General features: G+C 34.5%; 3 protein-coding genes across 3 annotated transcripts; all 3 read right to left on the bottom strand.

Moving 5' to 3' along the window:
• Window positions 1-770: 770 nt before the first annotated feature.
• On the bottom strand, window positions 771-2634 carry LOC307165115 (granzyme B(G,H)-like). Its single transcript, XM_079882419.1, has 6 exons — window positions 2427-2634; window positions 2107-2165; window positions 1751-1904; window positions 1421-1583; window positions 1081-1341; window positions 771-990 (listed from the first exon to the last, which is right to left on the bottom strand). The coding sequence occupies exons 2-6, from the start codon at window positions 2150-2152 to the stop codon at window positions 841-843; spliced, it is 774 nt and encodes a 257-aa protein (XP_079738545.1). The 5' UTR covers window positions 2153-2165; window positions 2427-2634; the 3' UTR covers window positions 771-840.
• On the bottom strand, window positions 2588-11913 carry LOC307165031 (uncharacterized protein; the record flags this gene model as incomplete). Its single annotated transcript, XM_079882290.1, has 14 exons — window positions 11498-11913; window positions 11091-11238; window positions 10433-10922; window positions 10223-10349; window positions 8491-8559; window positions 8095-8245; window positions 7775-7946; window positions 7434-7694; window positions 7172-7316; window positions 5958-6009; window positions 4810-4957; window positions 4471-4728; window positions 4249-4392; window positions 2588-2602 (listed from the first exon to the last, which is right to left on the bottom strand). The coding sequence occupies exons 1-14, from the start codon at window positions 11541-11543 to the stop codon at window positions 2588-2590; spliced, it is 2226 nt and encodes a 741-aa protein (XP_079738416.1). The 5' UTR covers window positions 11544-11913.
• Window positions 11914-12644: 731 nt separating this feature from the next.
• Window positions 12645-18337, bottom strand: ercc1 (excision repair cross-complementation group 1). Its single transcript, XM_079882055.1, has 9 exons — window positions 18141-18337; window positions 16423-16803; window positions 15644-15747; window positions 14121-14220; window positions 13855-13931; window positions 13614-13713; window positions 13432-13503; window positions 13027-13095; window positions 12645-12865 (listed from the first exon to the last, which is right to left on the bottom strand). The coding sequence occupies exons 1-9, from the start codon at window positions 18201-18203 to the stop codon at window positions 12800-12802; spliced, it is 1032 nt and encodes a 343-aa protein (XP_079738181.1). The 5' UTR covers window positions 18204-18337; the 3' UTR covers window positions 12645-12799.
• Between the last annotated feature and the right edge of the window lie 235 nt (window positions 18338-18572).

Raw genomic sequence — 18572 nt, 5'->3', positions numbered from 1 at the left:
AATCAGAAGCTAATAAAAGGCTGTTTCAGTGCTATGCATTTTCCTAAACCCAGATTGAAGGGGCTCGAACAAATTATTAACCATTAAATGATTGTGCAATTGAGACCTAACAACACCCTCTAAAATTTTAGACATAAACGGAAGATGTGAAATTGGACGAAAGTTGCAAAAAACAAAAATCACTGTTTTGCTTTTTTAAGTGACAGCAGCAGTTTTAAGTGCTGTTGGCACGACCAGTAGACAATGAGTAATTTATTATAGTTAGAACAGCAGGGCAGAAATAACCAAGACAAGATTTAAATAAATTAAAAGGCAAGTAAGTATCATTTAAAAAAAATTATAATTAAGTGAAAACAATGTATTTTGTTCTGTTCTGCCCATTTAAAAGCACTTCAAGCAAAAGCTGTAAAAGTGTGAAGTACACAATACTGCAATCAGGCTACTTTTCATTGTTGAACTGACTGTCTTTTTGACTTATTACCATCTTTTGTATTAAGATTGATCTGGTTGGCCCTTGCTATGATGGTACAGATTCTTTATAGATAACAATTTTTATTTATATTATAACTAACTATTATTTATGAATGAATGTTTGTTCTGTTTATCCCACTTAAATAAGCTTCTTGTTTTCATCTCCTACATCTGGTGATCTAAACGAATGACTTACTGAATATTGCAGTTTATTTTAAGGGGTTTTATGGTCAATGAATAAATACTTCACATCAGAAATCAAGTGTTATTACCTGTTTATTAATAATCTCAAACTGGCTAAACATATGGGGTTTTTACAGTTGCAGCAGAAACAGGTAATTAGCAGACAGAGATATGCAGACTTAGTTTTTAACCAATCTTCTCTTTAATCCACAGGAGGAAGGAGGAGATTTTTACATAAACTTGAGGATATGTTTTATTTGCACAGTTACCATCATAGGTATATGAAGCAATTCCTTGTGGTTTGGTATTGCAGAAAAGAGGACTTCCTGAATCACCCTAATGAAGAAGAAGGACAGAGGAAAAACACTTTAATATAATATAATATAAAATATAATATAAAACATAATATAAAACATAATATAATACCTGACAAAAAGCATGTTTCCCATCTGAAACACTACACATCATTCTCTCAGAGTTGAAGTAGTGCTGCCAGATTTCTTCACATTCTGAGTTCTCCTGCAGTGTAAGAGTGACTTCCCGCAACACATTTGATCCCTCTACTGCTTTTGGGGTTTTTAACCCCCAACCAGCAATGGAGCATTTAACATTAGCTGGTGTTTTTCCATTTTTCTTAGGAAGAGCCATAACTTTCACAAATTTATTCAGCTTGGCTCTGTTCTTCAGCTACAAATAACAGAAAATAATTTAAAGAGAGCAAGCAAAGCGCATAATATAGAGTCACAGTGAGTGACGGTGAAAATACCTTTAGTAACATGATATCATAGCTGTAGTTCCTCTTATTATCAGGTTGAAACTTAGTATGTTGGATGCATTTTATCACTGGGATTCTCTGCTGGCTCTTCTCGTCCTGCGTGATGTTGTGAGCTCCCAGAACAACCTCAAAGTGGCCCGGTCCACAGAAGGCACTGCAAGGGAACAAATTAAAAACTGTGTAAGCCTTGAAGCACTTGAATAACTAAAACACAGAATTACAGATACTGTAGATTAGGCAGATAGATAAGCTAAAAGTCTTGAGGCTATAACTTTTTGAAAAGCATCATAAATAATCCTTCACACACATCCTGGGACATACTCATTCAAACAGTGGGCCGCTGTCAGTACATAATTCTCTTTGATCAGCATCCCTCCACATGTGTGATGTTTATTTTTAAGCTGAATAGATGCCATGTATGGTCTGGAATGAGGTTTAGCCTCTTTTCCACCAATAATACCACTCTCCATCCCACCTGTGACAAAAACAGAAGTAACACACCATTACCAGACTATTTAAGGAGGTATTGAATATACATATACTTTTTACAATTTGCATTCTAAGGATATTATTGGTTTTTCATTTAAATTATATTCAAGGTTAGAAATGTTGGAGAAATGCTCTTGTAAAGGATGCACAATGTGAATTCAGGAAGAACAGAATGAATAATATCTTACCCGCCACAGAGATACCAAGGAGAAGAAGAAAAGCGTATAGAACCATGGTGTAACTGCAACTGCAACAGCAACTGCAACTGCAACTGCAACAGCCTGTGTTAAAGCATTAGTGTGCATATGCTATCAATAATATACTCAGACCCACTCACTAGCCTCACTAGGTGTATCTCCTCCCCCCTTACCTCAAACCACAAAATGTGTGTACAAAATAGCAAGCAACCATAACTCAGGAATCATTACCACATTTGAGTTACAGAGTAATAAAATACTCTACTCACTTAAGTGTACTGTTATTAGAAATGAAATACAATAAAAAGTACCTTGATTCCAAATCTCATGTTTGTTCAAATTATTTGTTGGTTTATTATAGTGTTGGTGTCATATAGTGATCCCACACTGACTGACTGTGTACATAGTATTTTTATTCATAGTCAATGACTGGACGTTGGTTGTGGCAAGCATAAAATATTAATGTGTGACATCAAAAAGTTTCTGGCTGAAAAACAAACAAACAAACAAAACAGGTCAAAATGAACCCTCTTTTTAATAGAGAACATGTTTGTAACATACAAAAAGTGGGTTATTTCTAATTATAAATCCTATTTTGAAGGTTGTTGCTGGCCTTCTAATGGCATTTGTAGCCTACTTCACATCAATTTTATGGACATTTTAATTTCATAACATCTTATAAAATATATAATGGTGCCTATAGTCTCTGGCCTAAAAAACTTAGATAGGCTGTAGCACTATGACCCTAACAGGGATGGGCAAACTCGGTCCTGGAGGGCCACAGCTCTACAGAGTTTAGCTCCAACCCTGATAAACTCTCCTGTCTGTAGCTTTCTAGTAATCCTGAAGACATTGATTAGCTGGTTCAGGTGTGTTTGATTAGGGTCCCAGATAGATAGCAACCATCAAAACAATGTCAATGTGTCAATGTTAACTGTATTGAATCAACATCTCTTTTGTTCCAGCAATTAATGTTGATTTTTTTTTAAATTTCATCCATAAATCAATGGCAATGATATTGAATCAATGTTACAATGTGATGTTCCTTGCCACAGATCAGACGTTCTGAATTTTGATTTTTAAAATACATTAAAGGAAAAATATTTTCAGATACACATCCAGACATCAAGAATCAGCATATGAATCTCAACAATGGTGACATGCTTCAACAACAAATTATGTTTTGGTAAACACTGTTACAAAGATCAGAAACTTGCATAAAAGTCAAAAGTCAAACTATCCAACTAAAGCAAACACTGATCACAACAATGGTGACCAAACATTTTAAAACATCAACTACTAAACCTCTGTTAATTCTCAAAAAAAAAAAAAAAAAAAAAAAAAAAAAAAAAAAGATCTGCTGAGATCTTGAGAGATTTATTGTCTTCTTTTATTTGCACTCGATTTCAGGATGTGTGGCTTTAAGTCAGTTGTAATTGTTGTGTTTCATTTTCTGAGAGTGCAAGCATGATGTTGAACCAACATCACATTGTAACATTGACTCAACGCCATCACCATTGATTTATGGATGAAATTTAAAAGAAAATTCAACATTAATTGCTAGAGCAAAAGTGATGTTGATTCAATACAGTTAACATTGACACATTAACATTATTTTGATGGTTGCTATCTATCTGGGACCCTAATCAAACACACCTGAACCAGCTAATCAATGTCTTCAGGATTACTAGAAAGCTACAGACAGGAGAGTTTATCAGAGTTGGAGCTAAACTCTGCAGAGCTGTGCAGCCCTCCAGGATTGAGTTTGCCCATCCCTGCCCTAGAAGGACCAAGCAATGAATGTATAGTATAGCAATCTATATATTTCAACATCAACAATGAACAATGTTCTGTAGCTTCATTTGAACCAAAGTTCTACAGCTGATTTTATCTGCCTGATAAGATTATTTTTACTTTATTCATATAGTATGCAAGCTACTGTATATCACAGAGTATCTTAGTGGACCCAGATCCTCCCTGAAAACAACCAAGGAGGCAATAATAAAGTTTATATATATATATATATATATATATATATATATATATATATTTTTTTTTAATGAAGTTCAAAAATAAAACAAAACTGGAAATGGCAGCAGGGAGTAGCCAAAAATCTGATGCTATTTCAATCACTTTGTTCTTCCTAATCCACGGAAGGAAGGCAGATATTTTCATGTAGACCTCAGGATACTCCTTGGATATACAGTTACCACGATATGTGTATGCAGCCATCCCTTGAAGTTTAGAGTCACAAAAAAGAGGACTGCCAGAATCACCCTAGAAAGAAACAGATGAAAGGTTTAAATATTCTGCCACTATTATTTTTTGTTAATCATCTAAGTGACTTTTCAGTACCTGACAGAAAGCCCTTTTCCCATCGGAGATACTACAGATCATTTTCTCAGAGTTGAAATAGTCCTTCCACTTGTTTTTACATTCAAAGCTGAACTGCAATTTGAGGTTTACTTCCCGCAGAACCCTTGATGCTTCTCCACTGGGTTCTTTCATACCCCAGCCAGCAATGGAGCATTCCACACGGGTGGGAACATTTTCAATGTTCTTAGGTAGATTGATAACATCCACAAACTTATTCCGCACAGCTTTGGCCCTCAACTGTAACATATCAATCAGTGAATACCAGAATACAAAAATTGCACAATCTGAGCACAAGCACAATCTGAGCAGCATGAATACCTTTAGTAACATAATATCAGTGAAGTTATTTTTTGTATAATTGTGATGTTGGATGTGCTTCTCTATTTGGAATATCTGCTGGCTCTTCTCGTTCTGTCTGATATTGTGAGCTCCCAGAACAACTTCTAAGTAGTTGGAGTTTTCAATACTGTGAAAATATTTCACAGACAGGAGGCGCTTTAATTTCAAGAGTCTGCACAGTGACTGAGTGTACACATATACTTTAGATTGGTGGGTTTAGTCCCATAATCTAAATAAGCATATGAATATTCTTCTGCCATCATATTCTTCTGCAAAGACCAATTAGTTTGAGGGAATGTTTTTTTTTTTTGCCAATAAATAAATAAATAAATAAATAAAATAAAGAAATCATAGATTTACAGTTTTTATTGTTGATCTTTGTAATTTAAAAATAATAAGCCTTTGCTATATTAGCAAGCTGTCAATACTGTGCATGTACAGAACTCTTTACTTGAGACAACATTAAATAAAGTTGCATTTCAGTAAACTCTGTTAGTGTACTCTTTTCCACTTCTTTATAGGCTGCTATATAGTATAGCAACCTAGTATTTTTATATAATATATAGCAACACTGCATGTCCTATATTCTGAGATCAAGTATCGATGCCACATGATTCTACATTCTGAAGTGAACAGCAGTTTGAGAGTGACTTCCTGCAGCACCCTTGATGAACTTCGTGGTTAGTTAGTACCCCAGCACAGCCAGCAACATGTTCACATTAGCTGGCATTTTTCTATCCCTGTTTGAACAGACAATAATGTAGTTCATGTAATTTTCTTAAATCTTAAACATTTATAGTCAGATTTTTTTTTTTATGAACAAATGTAGAAATATTTCATTTCATGTTATTACCAACCTCAAAATGCTTTGGTGTAATTCAGTCAACTATCATAAGAAAGCATGAATCACATTTTACTTCATGTGATAACCAGTATAAACTTGTATCATCTCAGATATTCATCTGTAATATAAATAAATGGATGTTAGACCCCCATTCATTGCCCAAGTAGGATTTGAACGTGTTTTTAAAATAGTTGAATCAGCTTTATCTAAACTATTTAAGAGTAGTTGGTTGTGAGTCACAGGATACACTTTCAAATAAGACAGAACAACATGTAAAAAATACATTTCCTGAGAGACGGTTGTAGACATATAAGCATCTAACTCAAACACACCTCCTAACCTCAACACACACTTCAAAGGGGCTTCATAGGGGGACTTTTCACGCTACTCAGAGCAAAGAGGAATGCAATCACAAGAGCAACAACTGGTTTTAGCTGGAACAGACTAATTTAAAAAGTATGAAACAATCACACACTTGCACACAAAACCCCACACAGTTAAAGTAATTATAAATGAAATAATAATACATTTATTTTATATAGCGCCTTTACAAGTTACTTTCTCATGGCACTTTATATGAAAGCTTTACAAAAAGTCAAACACAACAATAAAATAACATTACACTGTAAATATAATAAAAGGCAGATAACCAAAAACAACACAATAGAAAAACAAATCAAGTAAAAGCACTTTTAAAATATTTTTTTAAGACAAGTTTTAAAAATATGCTTCCCTGATGTCAGCTGGGAGAGAAATCCACAGTTTTGGAGCATATGATGATAAGTCATTGACAGCTTTAACCAAGGCTGTTTCAGCGCTATGCATTTTCCTAAACCCAGATAGAAGGGGCTCGAACTAATTATTAACCATTAAATGATTGTGCAATTGAGACGTAACAACACCCTCCGAATGAAAGTTGCAAAAATTGTTTAAATCAGTTTTGCTTTTTTAATACAGGAGTGACAGCAGTTTTAAGTGCTGCTGGCACAACCACAAGGAGTCATTTATTATAGTTAGAACAGCAGGGCACAAATAACCGAGACAAGATTTAAATAAATTAAAAGGCAAGTACATCATTTTTTATTTATTTTTTTATTAAGTGAAAGCAATGTATTTTATTCTGTTCTGCCCATTTAAAAGCATTTTAAGCAAAAGCTGTAAAAGTGTGAAGTACACAATACTGCAATCAGGCTACTTTTCATTGTTGAACTGACTGTTTTTATACTGTAGATAACAATATATTTAAATTATAACTATTATTGATGAATGAATGTTTGTTCTGTTTATCCCACTAAAATAAGCTTCTCGGTTTCATCTCCTACATCTGGTGATCTAAACGGATGACTTAATGAATATTGCAGTTTATTTTAAGGGGTTTTATGGTCAATGAATAAATACTTCACATTAGAAATCAAGTGTTATCACCTTATTAATAATCTCAAATTGGACAGTTGCAGCAGAAACAGGTAATTAGCAGAGATATGCAGACTTTTTAACCAATCTTCTTTTTAATCCAGGGGAGGAATTGGGAGATTTTTACATAAGCTTGAGGATATGTTTTATTTACACAGTTACCATCATAGGTATATGAAGCAATTCCTTGTGGTTTGGTATTGCAGATAAGAGGACTTCCTGAATCACCCTAATGAAGAAGAAGGACAGAGGAAAAACATTAATATAATATAATATAATATAATATAATATAATATAATATAATATAATATAATATAATATAATATAATATAATATAATATAATACCAGACAAAAAGCATGTTTCCCATCTGAAACACTACACATCATTCTCTCAGAGCTGAAGTAGTGCTGCCAGATTTCTTCACATTCTGAGTTCTCCTGCAGTGTAAGAGTGACTTCCCGCAACACATTTGATCCCTCTACTGCTTTTGGGGTTTTTAACCCCCAACCAGCAATGGAGCATTTAACATTAGCTGGTGTTTTTCCATTTTTCTTAGGAAGAGCCATAACTTTCACAAATTTATTCAGCTTGGCTTTGTTCTTCAGCTACAAATAACAGAAAATAATTTAAACAGAGCAAAGCAAAGCGCATAATATAGAGTCACAGTGAGTGACGGTGAAAATACCTTTAGTAACATGATATCATAGCTGTAGTCCTTCTCAGTATTATCAGGTTGAAACTTAGGATGTCGGATGTATTTTAACACTTTGATTCTCTGCTGGCTCTTCTCGTCCTGCTTGATGTTGTGAGCTCCCAGAACAACCTCAAAGTGGTCCCGACTAGAGAAGGCACTGCGACTGCAGGAAAAATGTAAAAACAGTGTATACATTGAAGCATTTAAATAACTAAAACACAAAATTACAGATAGATAAACTAAAAAGTCTTGAGGCTATAACTTTTTGAAAAGCATCATAAATAATCCTTCACACACATCCTAGCACATACTTCAAACAGTGGGCCGTTGTCAGTACATAATCCTCTTTGATCAGCATCCCTCCACATGTGTGATGTTTATTTTCAAGCTGAATAGATGCCATGTATGGTCTGGAATGAGGTTTAGCCTCTTTTCCACCAATAATACCACTCTCCATCCCACCTGTGACAAAAACAGTAAGTAAGTAACACACCATTACCAGACTATTTAAGGAGGTATTGAATGTACATACTTTTTACAATTTACATTCTAAGAATATTATTTTATTTTCATTTATATTTGAAATTATTTGAATATATTTTTATTTTCATTTATATTTTTCAATTTTTTTGAGTTTTCAGATGTTATGCTCTTGTAAAAGGATGCACAATGTGAATTCAGGAAGAACAGAATGAATAATATCTTACCAGCCACAGAGATACCAAGGAGAAGAAGAAAAGCGTATAGAACCATGGTGTAACTGCAACTGCAACAGCCTGTGTTAAAACATTAGTGTGCATATGCTATCAATAATATACTCAGACCCACTCACTAGCCTCACTAGGTGTATCTCCTCCCCCTCTTACCTCAAACCACAAAAAGTGTGTACAAAATAGCAAGCAACCATAACTCAGGAATCATTACCAAATTTGAGTTACAGAGTAATAAAATACTCTACTCACTTAAGTGTACTGTTATTAGAAATGAAATACAATAAAAAGTACCTTGATTCCAAATCTCATGTTTGTTCAAATTATTTGTTGGTTTATTATAGTGTTGGTGTCATAGAGTGATCCCACACTGACTGACTGTGTACATAGTATTTTTATTCATAGTCAATGACTGGACGTTGGTTGTGGCAAGCATAACATATCAAAAAGTTTCTGGCTGAAAAACAAACAAACAAACAAAACAGGTCAAAAAGAACCCTCTTTTTAATAGAGAACATGTTTGTAACATACAAAAAGTGGGTTATTTCTAATTATAAATCCTATTTTGAATGTTGTTGCTGGCCTTCTAATGACATTTGTACTTCACATCACTTTCATGTACATTTTAATTTCATAACATCTTATAAAATATATAATGGTGCCTATAGTCTCTGGCCTAGGCTCTAGCACCCTAGTAGGACCAATCAATGAATGTATAGTATACAATCTATATCTTTCAACATCAACAATGAACAATGTTCTGTAGCTTCATATGAACCAAATTTCTACAGCTGATTTTATCTGCTTGATAAGATTATTTTTACTTTATTCATACAGTATGCAAGCAGAGGTGGACAGTAACAAAGTACATTTACTTGAGTACTGTACTTAAGTACATGTTTTGAGTATCTGTACTAAAGGCAATTTGACCAAAAACGAAAGTACAGTCAATCTTAAAAGTGGCGTTTACATCCTAATTATGCTTTTAAACGAAAGTTTGCCTCGGGTAGATTAACAAAAAGACCCTAGGTTGCATTTTGGCGACAGTTATCCTTTAACGTCAATCTGACGTTGGATTCTGACATCAACCTGATTTTAATTTTCAAGCTGGGTTTGGTCTTCTAAATGCGAATTTTGTCATTGTTTTGGAGCACACTAGCTTATAGATAACAGTAAGGCTAAGATATATTCATACTAAAAGCCAAAAAACTTTAAATAGGGCACTATTTGAGGGAACAGCCATTTGGGTGTCCGAAACCATTGTGTTTTGTGGACGTTGTTGAGTGCACTTTTTCAATCTCACATTCAATCCAACAACTGTGTTCTAGAAATAAATTTGATATTGATTTGAGGGTAGGCAGGCATAGATTCAGAGACATAAGGTACTGTAAGTATTACACACAACAATACAACAACAATAAAACAATGCATTGACATTTACTTTAGATACTTAAGTACTTTTAAAAACGAGTACTTCTGTACTTTTACTTAAGTAAAAATCGGTCTTTACAACTTTTACTTGTAACGGAGTAATATTTGACTAGTAGTATCTGTACTTTCACTCAAGTAAGGAAGGTGTGTACTTTGTCCACCTCTGTATGCAAGCTACTGTATATATATATATATATAAATTTTTATGAAGTTCAAAAATAAAACAAAACTGGAAATGGCAGCAGGGAGTAGCCAAAAATTCGATGCTGTTTCAATCATTTAATGTTCTTCCTAATCCACGGAAGGAAGGCAGATATTTTCATGTAGACCTCAGGATACTCCTTGGATATACAGTTATCACGATATGTGTATGCAGCCATCCCTTGAAGTTTAGAGTCACAAAAAAGAGGACTGCCAGAATCACCCTAGAAAGAAACAGATGAAAGGCTTAAATGTATTCTGCCACTATGTTAATTTTTTGTTAATTATCTAAGTGACTTTTCAGTACCTGACAGAAAGCCCTTTTCCCATCGGAGATACTACAGATCATTTTCTCAGAGTTGAAATAGTCCTTCCACTTGTTTTTACATTCAAAGCTGAACTGCAATTTGAGGTTTACTTCCCGCAGAACCCTTGATGCTTCTCCACTGGGTTCTTTCATACCCCAGCCAGCAATGGAGCATTCCACACGGGCGGGAACATTTTCAATGTTCTTAGGTAGATTGATAACATCCACAAACTTATTCCGCACAGCTTTGGCCCTCAACTGTAACATATCAATCAGTGAATACCAGAATACAAAAATTGCACAATCTGAGCACAAGCACAATCTGAGCAGCATGAATACCTTTAGTAACATAATATCATAGGTGAAGTTATTTTTTATATAATTGTGATGTGGGATGTGCTTCTCTATTTGGAATATCTGCTGGCTCTTCTCGTACTGTCTGATATTGTGAGCTCCCAGAACAACTTCTAAGTAGTAGGGGTTTTCAACACTGTGAAAATATTTAATGTTGAGGTTATTTTAAAGCATCATGTCAGTACATCGTTACAAACAAAATAAAGGCTAAAATACCTAACTTTTTAAAATCAGTTTAATAATCAACTGTTTTTGAATACTACATATTAACCAGTTTATTAAGGATATATGGATGCATACTTACTCCCAACAGTGGGCTGATGTCAGCACATAATCATCCTTAATCAGCATCCCTCCACAATGATGTCCTCTTTTATACTGGATAGATGCCATGTATGGTCTGGAATGAGGTTTAACCTCTCTGCCTCCTACGATACCACTCTCTAACCCTCCTGTGATAGAGGATATCATGGGAACTAGAGTTTACTTAAACTTTGTTTAACTTGAAAATATGACAAAAAAAAAACACAAGAAAAATGGTTATGAGCTTATTATTATTGATGTATTTCTCCTAATATATCACAATGATTTAAACTGTTTGAAAGCCATTGGTACAAAAATGTGGATATGTACATAGTCTAAAAAACCAAATGGGATCTCGTTAAAATATTCCAACCCAAAACAATCTACTTGAAGAGGTGAATGTCTTACCGGACAGAGAGAGGACAGAAAGCAGGAGACCGACGCTGAGCAGCATGATGTATAAATGTGCTGATACAGGAATGGAAAATGAAAGGCATTTGACTCTCAGTGTTGCCTTTATACTGTCTGACCGATATTCTCGGTTGCATATGAAAGTATAAAACGGAAAGGTGGAGGGGAAAGTTCTGACATGCTTATATTAATAGCACAGTGGGTGCAGTTCACTGAAAAATGAAGGTTCATTTTGTTTCATTCATTGGTTCATAAATGATGACATTTATTCACCATCATGTTGTTCCTGACCTGTATTACTTTACTTTCTTCTGTAGAACACAAAGAATGTTAATAACCAAGCAGTTTTGGTGAACATTGACTTCTATTATATGGACAAAGAACACTGTTTTTGTTGTTGTTGTTTTTCAAAGTATGTTCTTTCATGTTCCACAGAAGAAAGTCATACAGGTTTGGAACAGCATGATGACAGAATTTTCATTTTTGGGTCGACTTCCCTTTAAGGATTATGCGAAAAAATATAACATTCACATTAAATTAATGCATATAAGGAACTCCCGCACACTATCTTAACTTGCAATTTAAATTAAATTTTTATTAATGCACAACGTTTCGGTCACACGACCTTCATCAGGATTCACTCCTGATGAAGGTCGTGTGACCGAAACATTGTGCATTAATAAAAAATTAATTTAAATTTCAAGTTAAGATAGTGTGCGGGAGTTCCTTATATGTTGAAACGACCTATCTGGCCTTATTATCCTACGCACCTATTACTTACAGGTGTGCGATGGAGTTCGTGCACTCATTAAATTAATGCAAAAGAGCTTTAAGAAGATTCCAATTCATCACTTTGTAGTATAAAACCTCCCACTAGCTTAGTTGTGATTTGACAGGAAAGGCTGGTATGATGACATTTTCTGTGGCATATGTGATGGCCATCAATTTTTGGCCCACAAACTACCACAAACACAGTCAGTTTGCCCTAATTCCTATTTCTATTCTTATTTGAGTGTGACCACAAGTTTCCATCCATTTTTTCTTATATGACTGATTTCTACAAGTTTTTCTCCAGTTGCAATATGAATCATGGGGTTATAATAGAACCTCACCTCCCACTCTAAAATATCAACATAATACACAATTACTGTTAAATATTATTGATATTTATTGAACTTTTCATAAACACCAGTGATAAAAATTTAAGAGGCTGTTTATGCCCCACTTGAAGGCCACATATCATCTATAGACCAAAGACTCTAAGACACAGCACAACATTATGTAAATTGCAGCTCTGATTTATCCGCTTTCCTTCTTCTTGGTCTTTACGAAGGGTTGGTGCAGTACATCATAAAGCCTTCTTGCCTAAATGAACAACAATCAGGAAAAGTGATTAAGACACATACCCTTGGATTGGTTAAAAGAGTCAAATGCACTTGTGTTAAAAAAATGTCCATCAAAGTACGATGCTACGTTACAAATAAAGCCAACAGTTCAAAATACGATATCAAAGTGTTTCTACACACCTTCTGTGGACCGAGTCCTGGGCACAAAACTAGTTCCTCCTTAGAAGCCTTAATGATGCCCTCCAAAGACTGAAGAGATAAAATACCATCAATATAAGAACATAAAAGCATTTCAAGTTTTTTTAATGTTCTTGAAAGAAATCTCTTTAGTGTCACATGATCCTTCAGAAATAATTATAATATGCTGATTTGCTGCTAAAGAAACATTTCTTATTATTATCAATGCTAAAAATAGTTGTGCTGCTTAATATTTGTATTTAATAATTCTTAATAGTATTTATTTGAAATCAATTTTATGCATCCTTGCTAAATAAAACTAATAATTTAATTAAGAAAAATAATCTTTTGAATGGTAGTGTAAGTAATAATAAGATGTGCAACATCTAAAGGAAAAGAATTCCTCACAGAAAAAGTAGACAGCAGAGTCATGGCATCTGTCTTATTGACAGACTTTACGGTGGTTAAACAATCTGTAACCTGTCAAATAAAAAGAAAGTGTGTTTTATAGAAATGATGCCATCAGTGTTTGATTAAATGAAACCATACGTAATAATTTCAGATGTATAAATAGATCTTTGGGCTCTAACCTGGGACAGGTAATTTTTCTCCACTTGTTCTTTCAGAAGATCCGCAGGTTTCTTCTCATAGGATTTAAATGTCTCAAGGTACCGACCTGCTTCTTCAGGACTTACACATACAAACAGGTGTGTTTAGTTAAAGGAACTAAATTAAAGCACTAAAAACTAGCAGGAACGTTAACAGCTCATATTTACACAAGCCACTCAGGAAATTCCCCTCCAGCTTGATTATTTAGAACTATCCCCTCACCTCCAGGCCAGTATGAGGGTACAGTCAGCCATGATGCATATTCGAGCAAGCTCTTTCAGTGCATGATGAGGGTCTTTCTGATAAATGAGGAACACAGAAATGGGACATGAACATCAGCAGTCTCTAACTGAATTAAAGCTGCTTAAAACTTAAAAAACAGGCACTAAGCCAGCATTTATTTATTTAGCATTTCATTCAGAACGAGATTTAAATAACACAACAAAAGAACAAAGAAATGCGAGTGTGAGTGAAACAGACAGACTCACCACATCAACCTGAACGAGCAACACTCTGAGGGTGAAACTCTGTCCCAGCTGTTTCAGACGCTCATGGATGTAGTTTGGGTTCAGATTATGGTAACGCACACTGTGGTCATGAGAGAGAGAGAAAGACAAACTAAAAAATCCCATATAGTACTGATATATGTTGCATTAATATAAACACTATTAAAAAAGTGAATTTCTATTTGGCATTTGTAATTCAGTCAAATGAAACCAGTGGTTAAGGGAAACTTCTGCAATGATTCATATATTAAACACAAAAAGCATAATCTTGCCATATACATAAAATTCAAAATCCAATTACAAATTGCATTTGTTAATTAACATTTCTCAGCTGATTCTACATTGTCTAAAATGTATTGTCATACCAATCATCACAGTCAGCCACAACATGTTTACTTCCTTGAATTCTCACAAATTTTCTTTGCAAAGAGAGATGGAGGATGATGTGGTTTCACACCTGACTAAGTGAGACGATTCCATTTAACGAGTTTAAAGTGCACGCACACTTGCTGGAAACCATGTTTCTATAATTTAACACTTGATTTGCCATTAGAAATGAAGTATTATGAAATATTATTTAAGATTTCTTGGCACGAAAAGATCTGCACAGTTGTTCAGTAATTGGTTTGATAACAAAAGCCACACACACACAGAAAAAAAAACACACATTGAACATTAAACTAAGCAAAAAAAGGATAGAGCAGAGCTGGCAACATTTATGAAAGTGGCATTTTCATAAACATAAAGAGGACCTATTATACTTTTTTACATTTTCAACTTTCTTTAGTCTGTAATATTAAGATATGCAAAGTTACAAAGCACAAAGTCCACTCAAAAAGGAGTTATTTTCTATATCAGTAAGCACTGTTTCTGAACTCCCTGAAACGCCTCCATTGTAGTCTAGAGTATATTCCTCACTATTCACTATATTCCTCATTTAAATAATTTTAATTAATTTAATTAAATAATAATCGAAACACATTCGAAACGGTTGTCAATCACAAAACACGAGTCCAGCTGACCAGTCAGAGCTCATTGTGTTTTTTTGGAAAAAGGGGCTTCATAGAGACAAGAACTAAACAGTGTTACTGACAGATTGGGAAGAGAGATGCTGCAACAATGTAAAATATGTAAAAAAAACAACACCAACAACAACAACATGAAAACGTATTCTGTTAGACCCCAAAAACAAAATCAAGGGCATAATATGGCCTCTTTAAATATGCAAATCTGGTGCAGGTTTTGAGATCAAACAAATATAAACGTATTACTTTCTTTCCTCCATAATTGAGTGCATTAAAATCTGACAAGACGTGTACACGGGCTCAAGTGTGTACAATGAAAACAGTGACAGCACTGCTTCCATATTTATCTCCATCGGTGTCCTGCTGAAGCTTCTAACTTTTCAATGTGTACATTTGGATTCCTATTTTGAAGAAGAAACATTGGCAACTGTAATATTAGAAATAATCCCACTTATACTATACATATACCCACAAACCAACCTGAGAAAAAGAGCACACGTTGTCCGTCCCAAAACGTAGTCTGGCACCACTTCTCCAAACTCCCAAGGAACATTTCTCACAAACTTTAGGATGGGGTTGCCTCTCTGTATACAGATTAAAAACATATCTTAATCAAGTTCTATATTTAATTTTGTTATATTAAAAATCAAGTAAAAGGTGCATTCAGTAAGTTTTGATTTACACTGCCGTTTAAAAGTCAGTAAGATTTTTCATGTTTTTGAAAGAAGTCTCTTAAGCTCACCAAGGCTGCATTTATTTGATAAAACAAAAAAAACAAAAACAAAAAAAATAGTAATATTGTGAAATATTATTACAATTTAAAATAACTCGTTTCTATTTGAATATATTTTAAAATGTAATTTATTTCGTTGATGGCAAAGCTGAATTTTCAGCATCATTACTCCAGTCTTCAGTGTCACATGATCCTTCAGAAATCATTCTAATATGCTGATTTGCTGCTCAAGAACATTTCTTATTATTATCAATGTAAAAAAAAAACAGCCGTGCTGCTTAATATTTTTGTGTATTTCACAATATTAATATTTTTGATGGCTTTTCTTCTTCCAAATGGTCTTGGACTAATACTGACACCGATCGACATGGAAGCATGAAGTCGATTTATTATATGCTGCTACTTCACACAAGAGTATTTCTCAATATTACTATACAATTCTTTATATTTATAAAATTAGGGGGAAAAATACTGAGCATACCTTTTAAAGATAGGAAAATGATAGATGAACATATGTTATACAGACCTGTCGAGGACTGACAATAATACTGTTCCCAGATCCTAAGAGATGAGGAGGAATGATACGACTCTCCAAACTCTGACCTTCCTCTTTCGTCTGATCTTCTGTTGGTACTTCTGCTGGTCCCTGCTGTTCAGTCTCAGGTTTTCCTGAGTCTGTGAATGACGCACTAACTGAGCCGCTTCCAGCTGTGTTTACACTGCTTTGTCCTGCAGCATCGTTCCTACATTGGGCAGCAGATATTTGTTTCTCTGATCCATGAGCTGCTCCCTGAAGCCCCCTGTTTTTGCTCTGAACAACAAACTCTGCATAGGACAGTGGTTGGCCAGGAGCTGGAACAGTTGAGGCCTCGACTTGACCATCTTTGGCCTTAAACAACGACGCCACCTGTGAGAATAAAAGGAACCAGGATACTTGCATCATTTCAGAGACATTGCCATCTGCATAACTTAATGTAGCCTAATCTTAAAGGTGCCATATATTCTTCTGCAGCATTTTTTATTTTATTCATCTCGTGCAACTTATTATTTTTGTCATTTGAAGGTTACATTAGAACTGTCATTAAAAAACAAGGTGTTGGGCAAGGCTAAAACAATAAAAATCTACACATGAAAACCATTTGAAAATAAATGTTCACTATTTTTCAAATGCCTTTTATGTATAGATTTTCTTAACCTTGTCAAAAGACTGGTCTAGTGAGATTATGAAAATTCATTATAAAACATTCATTTTAAAAGTTTTTTAAAAATGTTGAAGAAATGTAGAACTATAATGATCTGTAGAACATGTTGTACTATGATGATCCAAACAATGATTGAAATAAAACTATTACTGTGAAAATGTATTTTTATACATATTTGAAAAATTAAGATGACCCCACAGTTATGGCGTCATTTCCATCACACACACAAAAAAAAACCATTTCATTCCCACCGGTTACTGTTGCCTACTTGTTTCCTAAGGAGACAACCGTGTCAGTCAAGAACATGGTTGATATAAAATAAGATATATAGGGAAAACACCACAAAATCAAAATAATTTGATTTAAATATCAAAAAGTGTGTTTAGGAGATTTTATATTCAAAACATGCACAGTCATAACTGTGCTTAAATAATGATGTTTGATGTGTTCTCTCTCGCTCGCTATTCTAGTGAGAAAATTAAGTCAAAATAACGAGGGGCGTTTTTAAAAAAATAAGGCATGGCCTCTTAGGGCCTCCGTAATGCGAGGATCTTCCAACGTTTATGATCCACTGAGGAAAAATGTCATATGGGTTTGGAAAGGATAAACATGGGGGTAAGTGAATTATGATAAAACTGTCATTTTGAGTGAACTGTCATATGGATCAAATGTATGAATCCAGCTTGTTGTGGTTTATTTTAAGTTCTGTCTTGAGTGTTGCAACGTTATATGTTAGTTAGACTGTTGCAGTGTGCAACATGATGCAATGCATCAGTATGATTTGAGTCATCAACACCTTGTTATGGGCAAACTTGCAGAGAGAGTGTGAAAGTAACGTTAGCTCATCAAGTTGGTAACTTTAGATCGTGCTTGTTTAGTAAGTTAACTTACAGTACATGTATTAAAGGTTAAGTCCCCTGGCTTAATATCAGTGGTGACAGTTAATGTATGAATGGACTTTGGTGAGGTTTGAACCTCCATACTCACAGTTATTAATACCTCTGCTACTACAACACAATCATAGTAAGGAAACAAAACCCACCGGACTTCTTTCCTTTGTGAACGCCGAGTCGTCCAAATTGATATTGAATTTCTTTTTTTCCATTTATAAATTATCAGTGATTGCACAAATCATTGAAACCAAACATACTAGCACATCTGCCGCCATCGCAGAAAAACAAAACAGTGTCAGACAAATGTGTCAAACACAGAAACATCGATCGACACGGAGACGCTACTGGTACTATCCGACAGATGGCGCCCAAACCCGGAATTTATTATATTTGCTCACATTATCCGAAAGATGTCGACATTGCAAAATATTTTAATGCTTTTCACACACGGGGTCCCAAATTTAGCCTACCGATTTTTAATGTTATTCAAAAATGTATTTTAAACAATATTGTAGGCTACTTCCGTAAGTTTTTAAACATTTACCATAGTTGATATGGTAGGCTATAGCCTATAGCCTACA

The sequence above is a fragment of the Squalius cephalus genome, assembly GCF_949319135.1.
Source record: "Squalius cephalus genome assembly, chromosome: 9".
NCBI lineage: Eukaryota > Metazoa > Chordata > Actinopteri > Cypriniformes > Leuciscidae > Squalius > Squalius cephalus.
The sequence above is the reverse complement of the archived record's forward strand: the minus strand, read 5'-3'. Positions and strand labels throughout refer to the sequence as shown.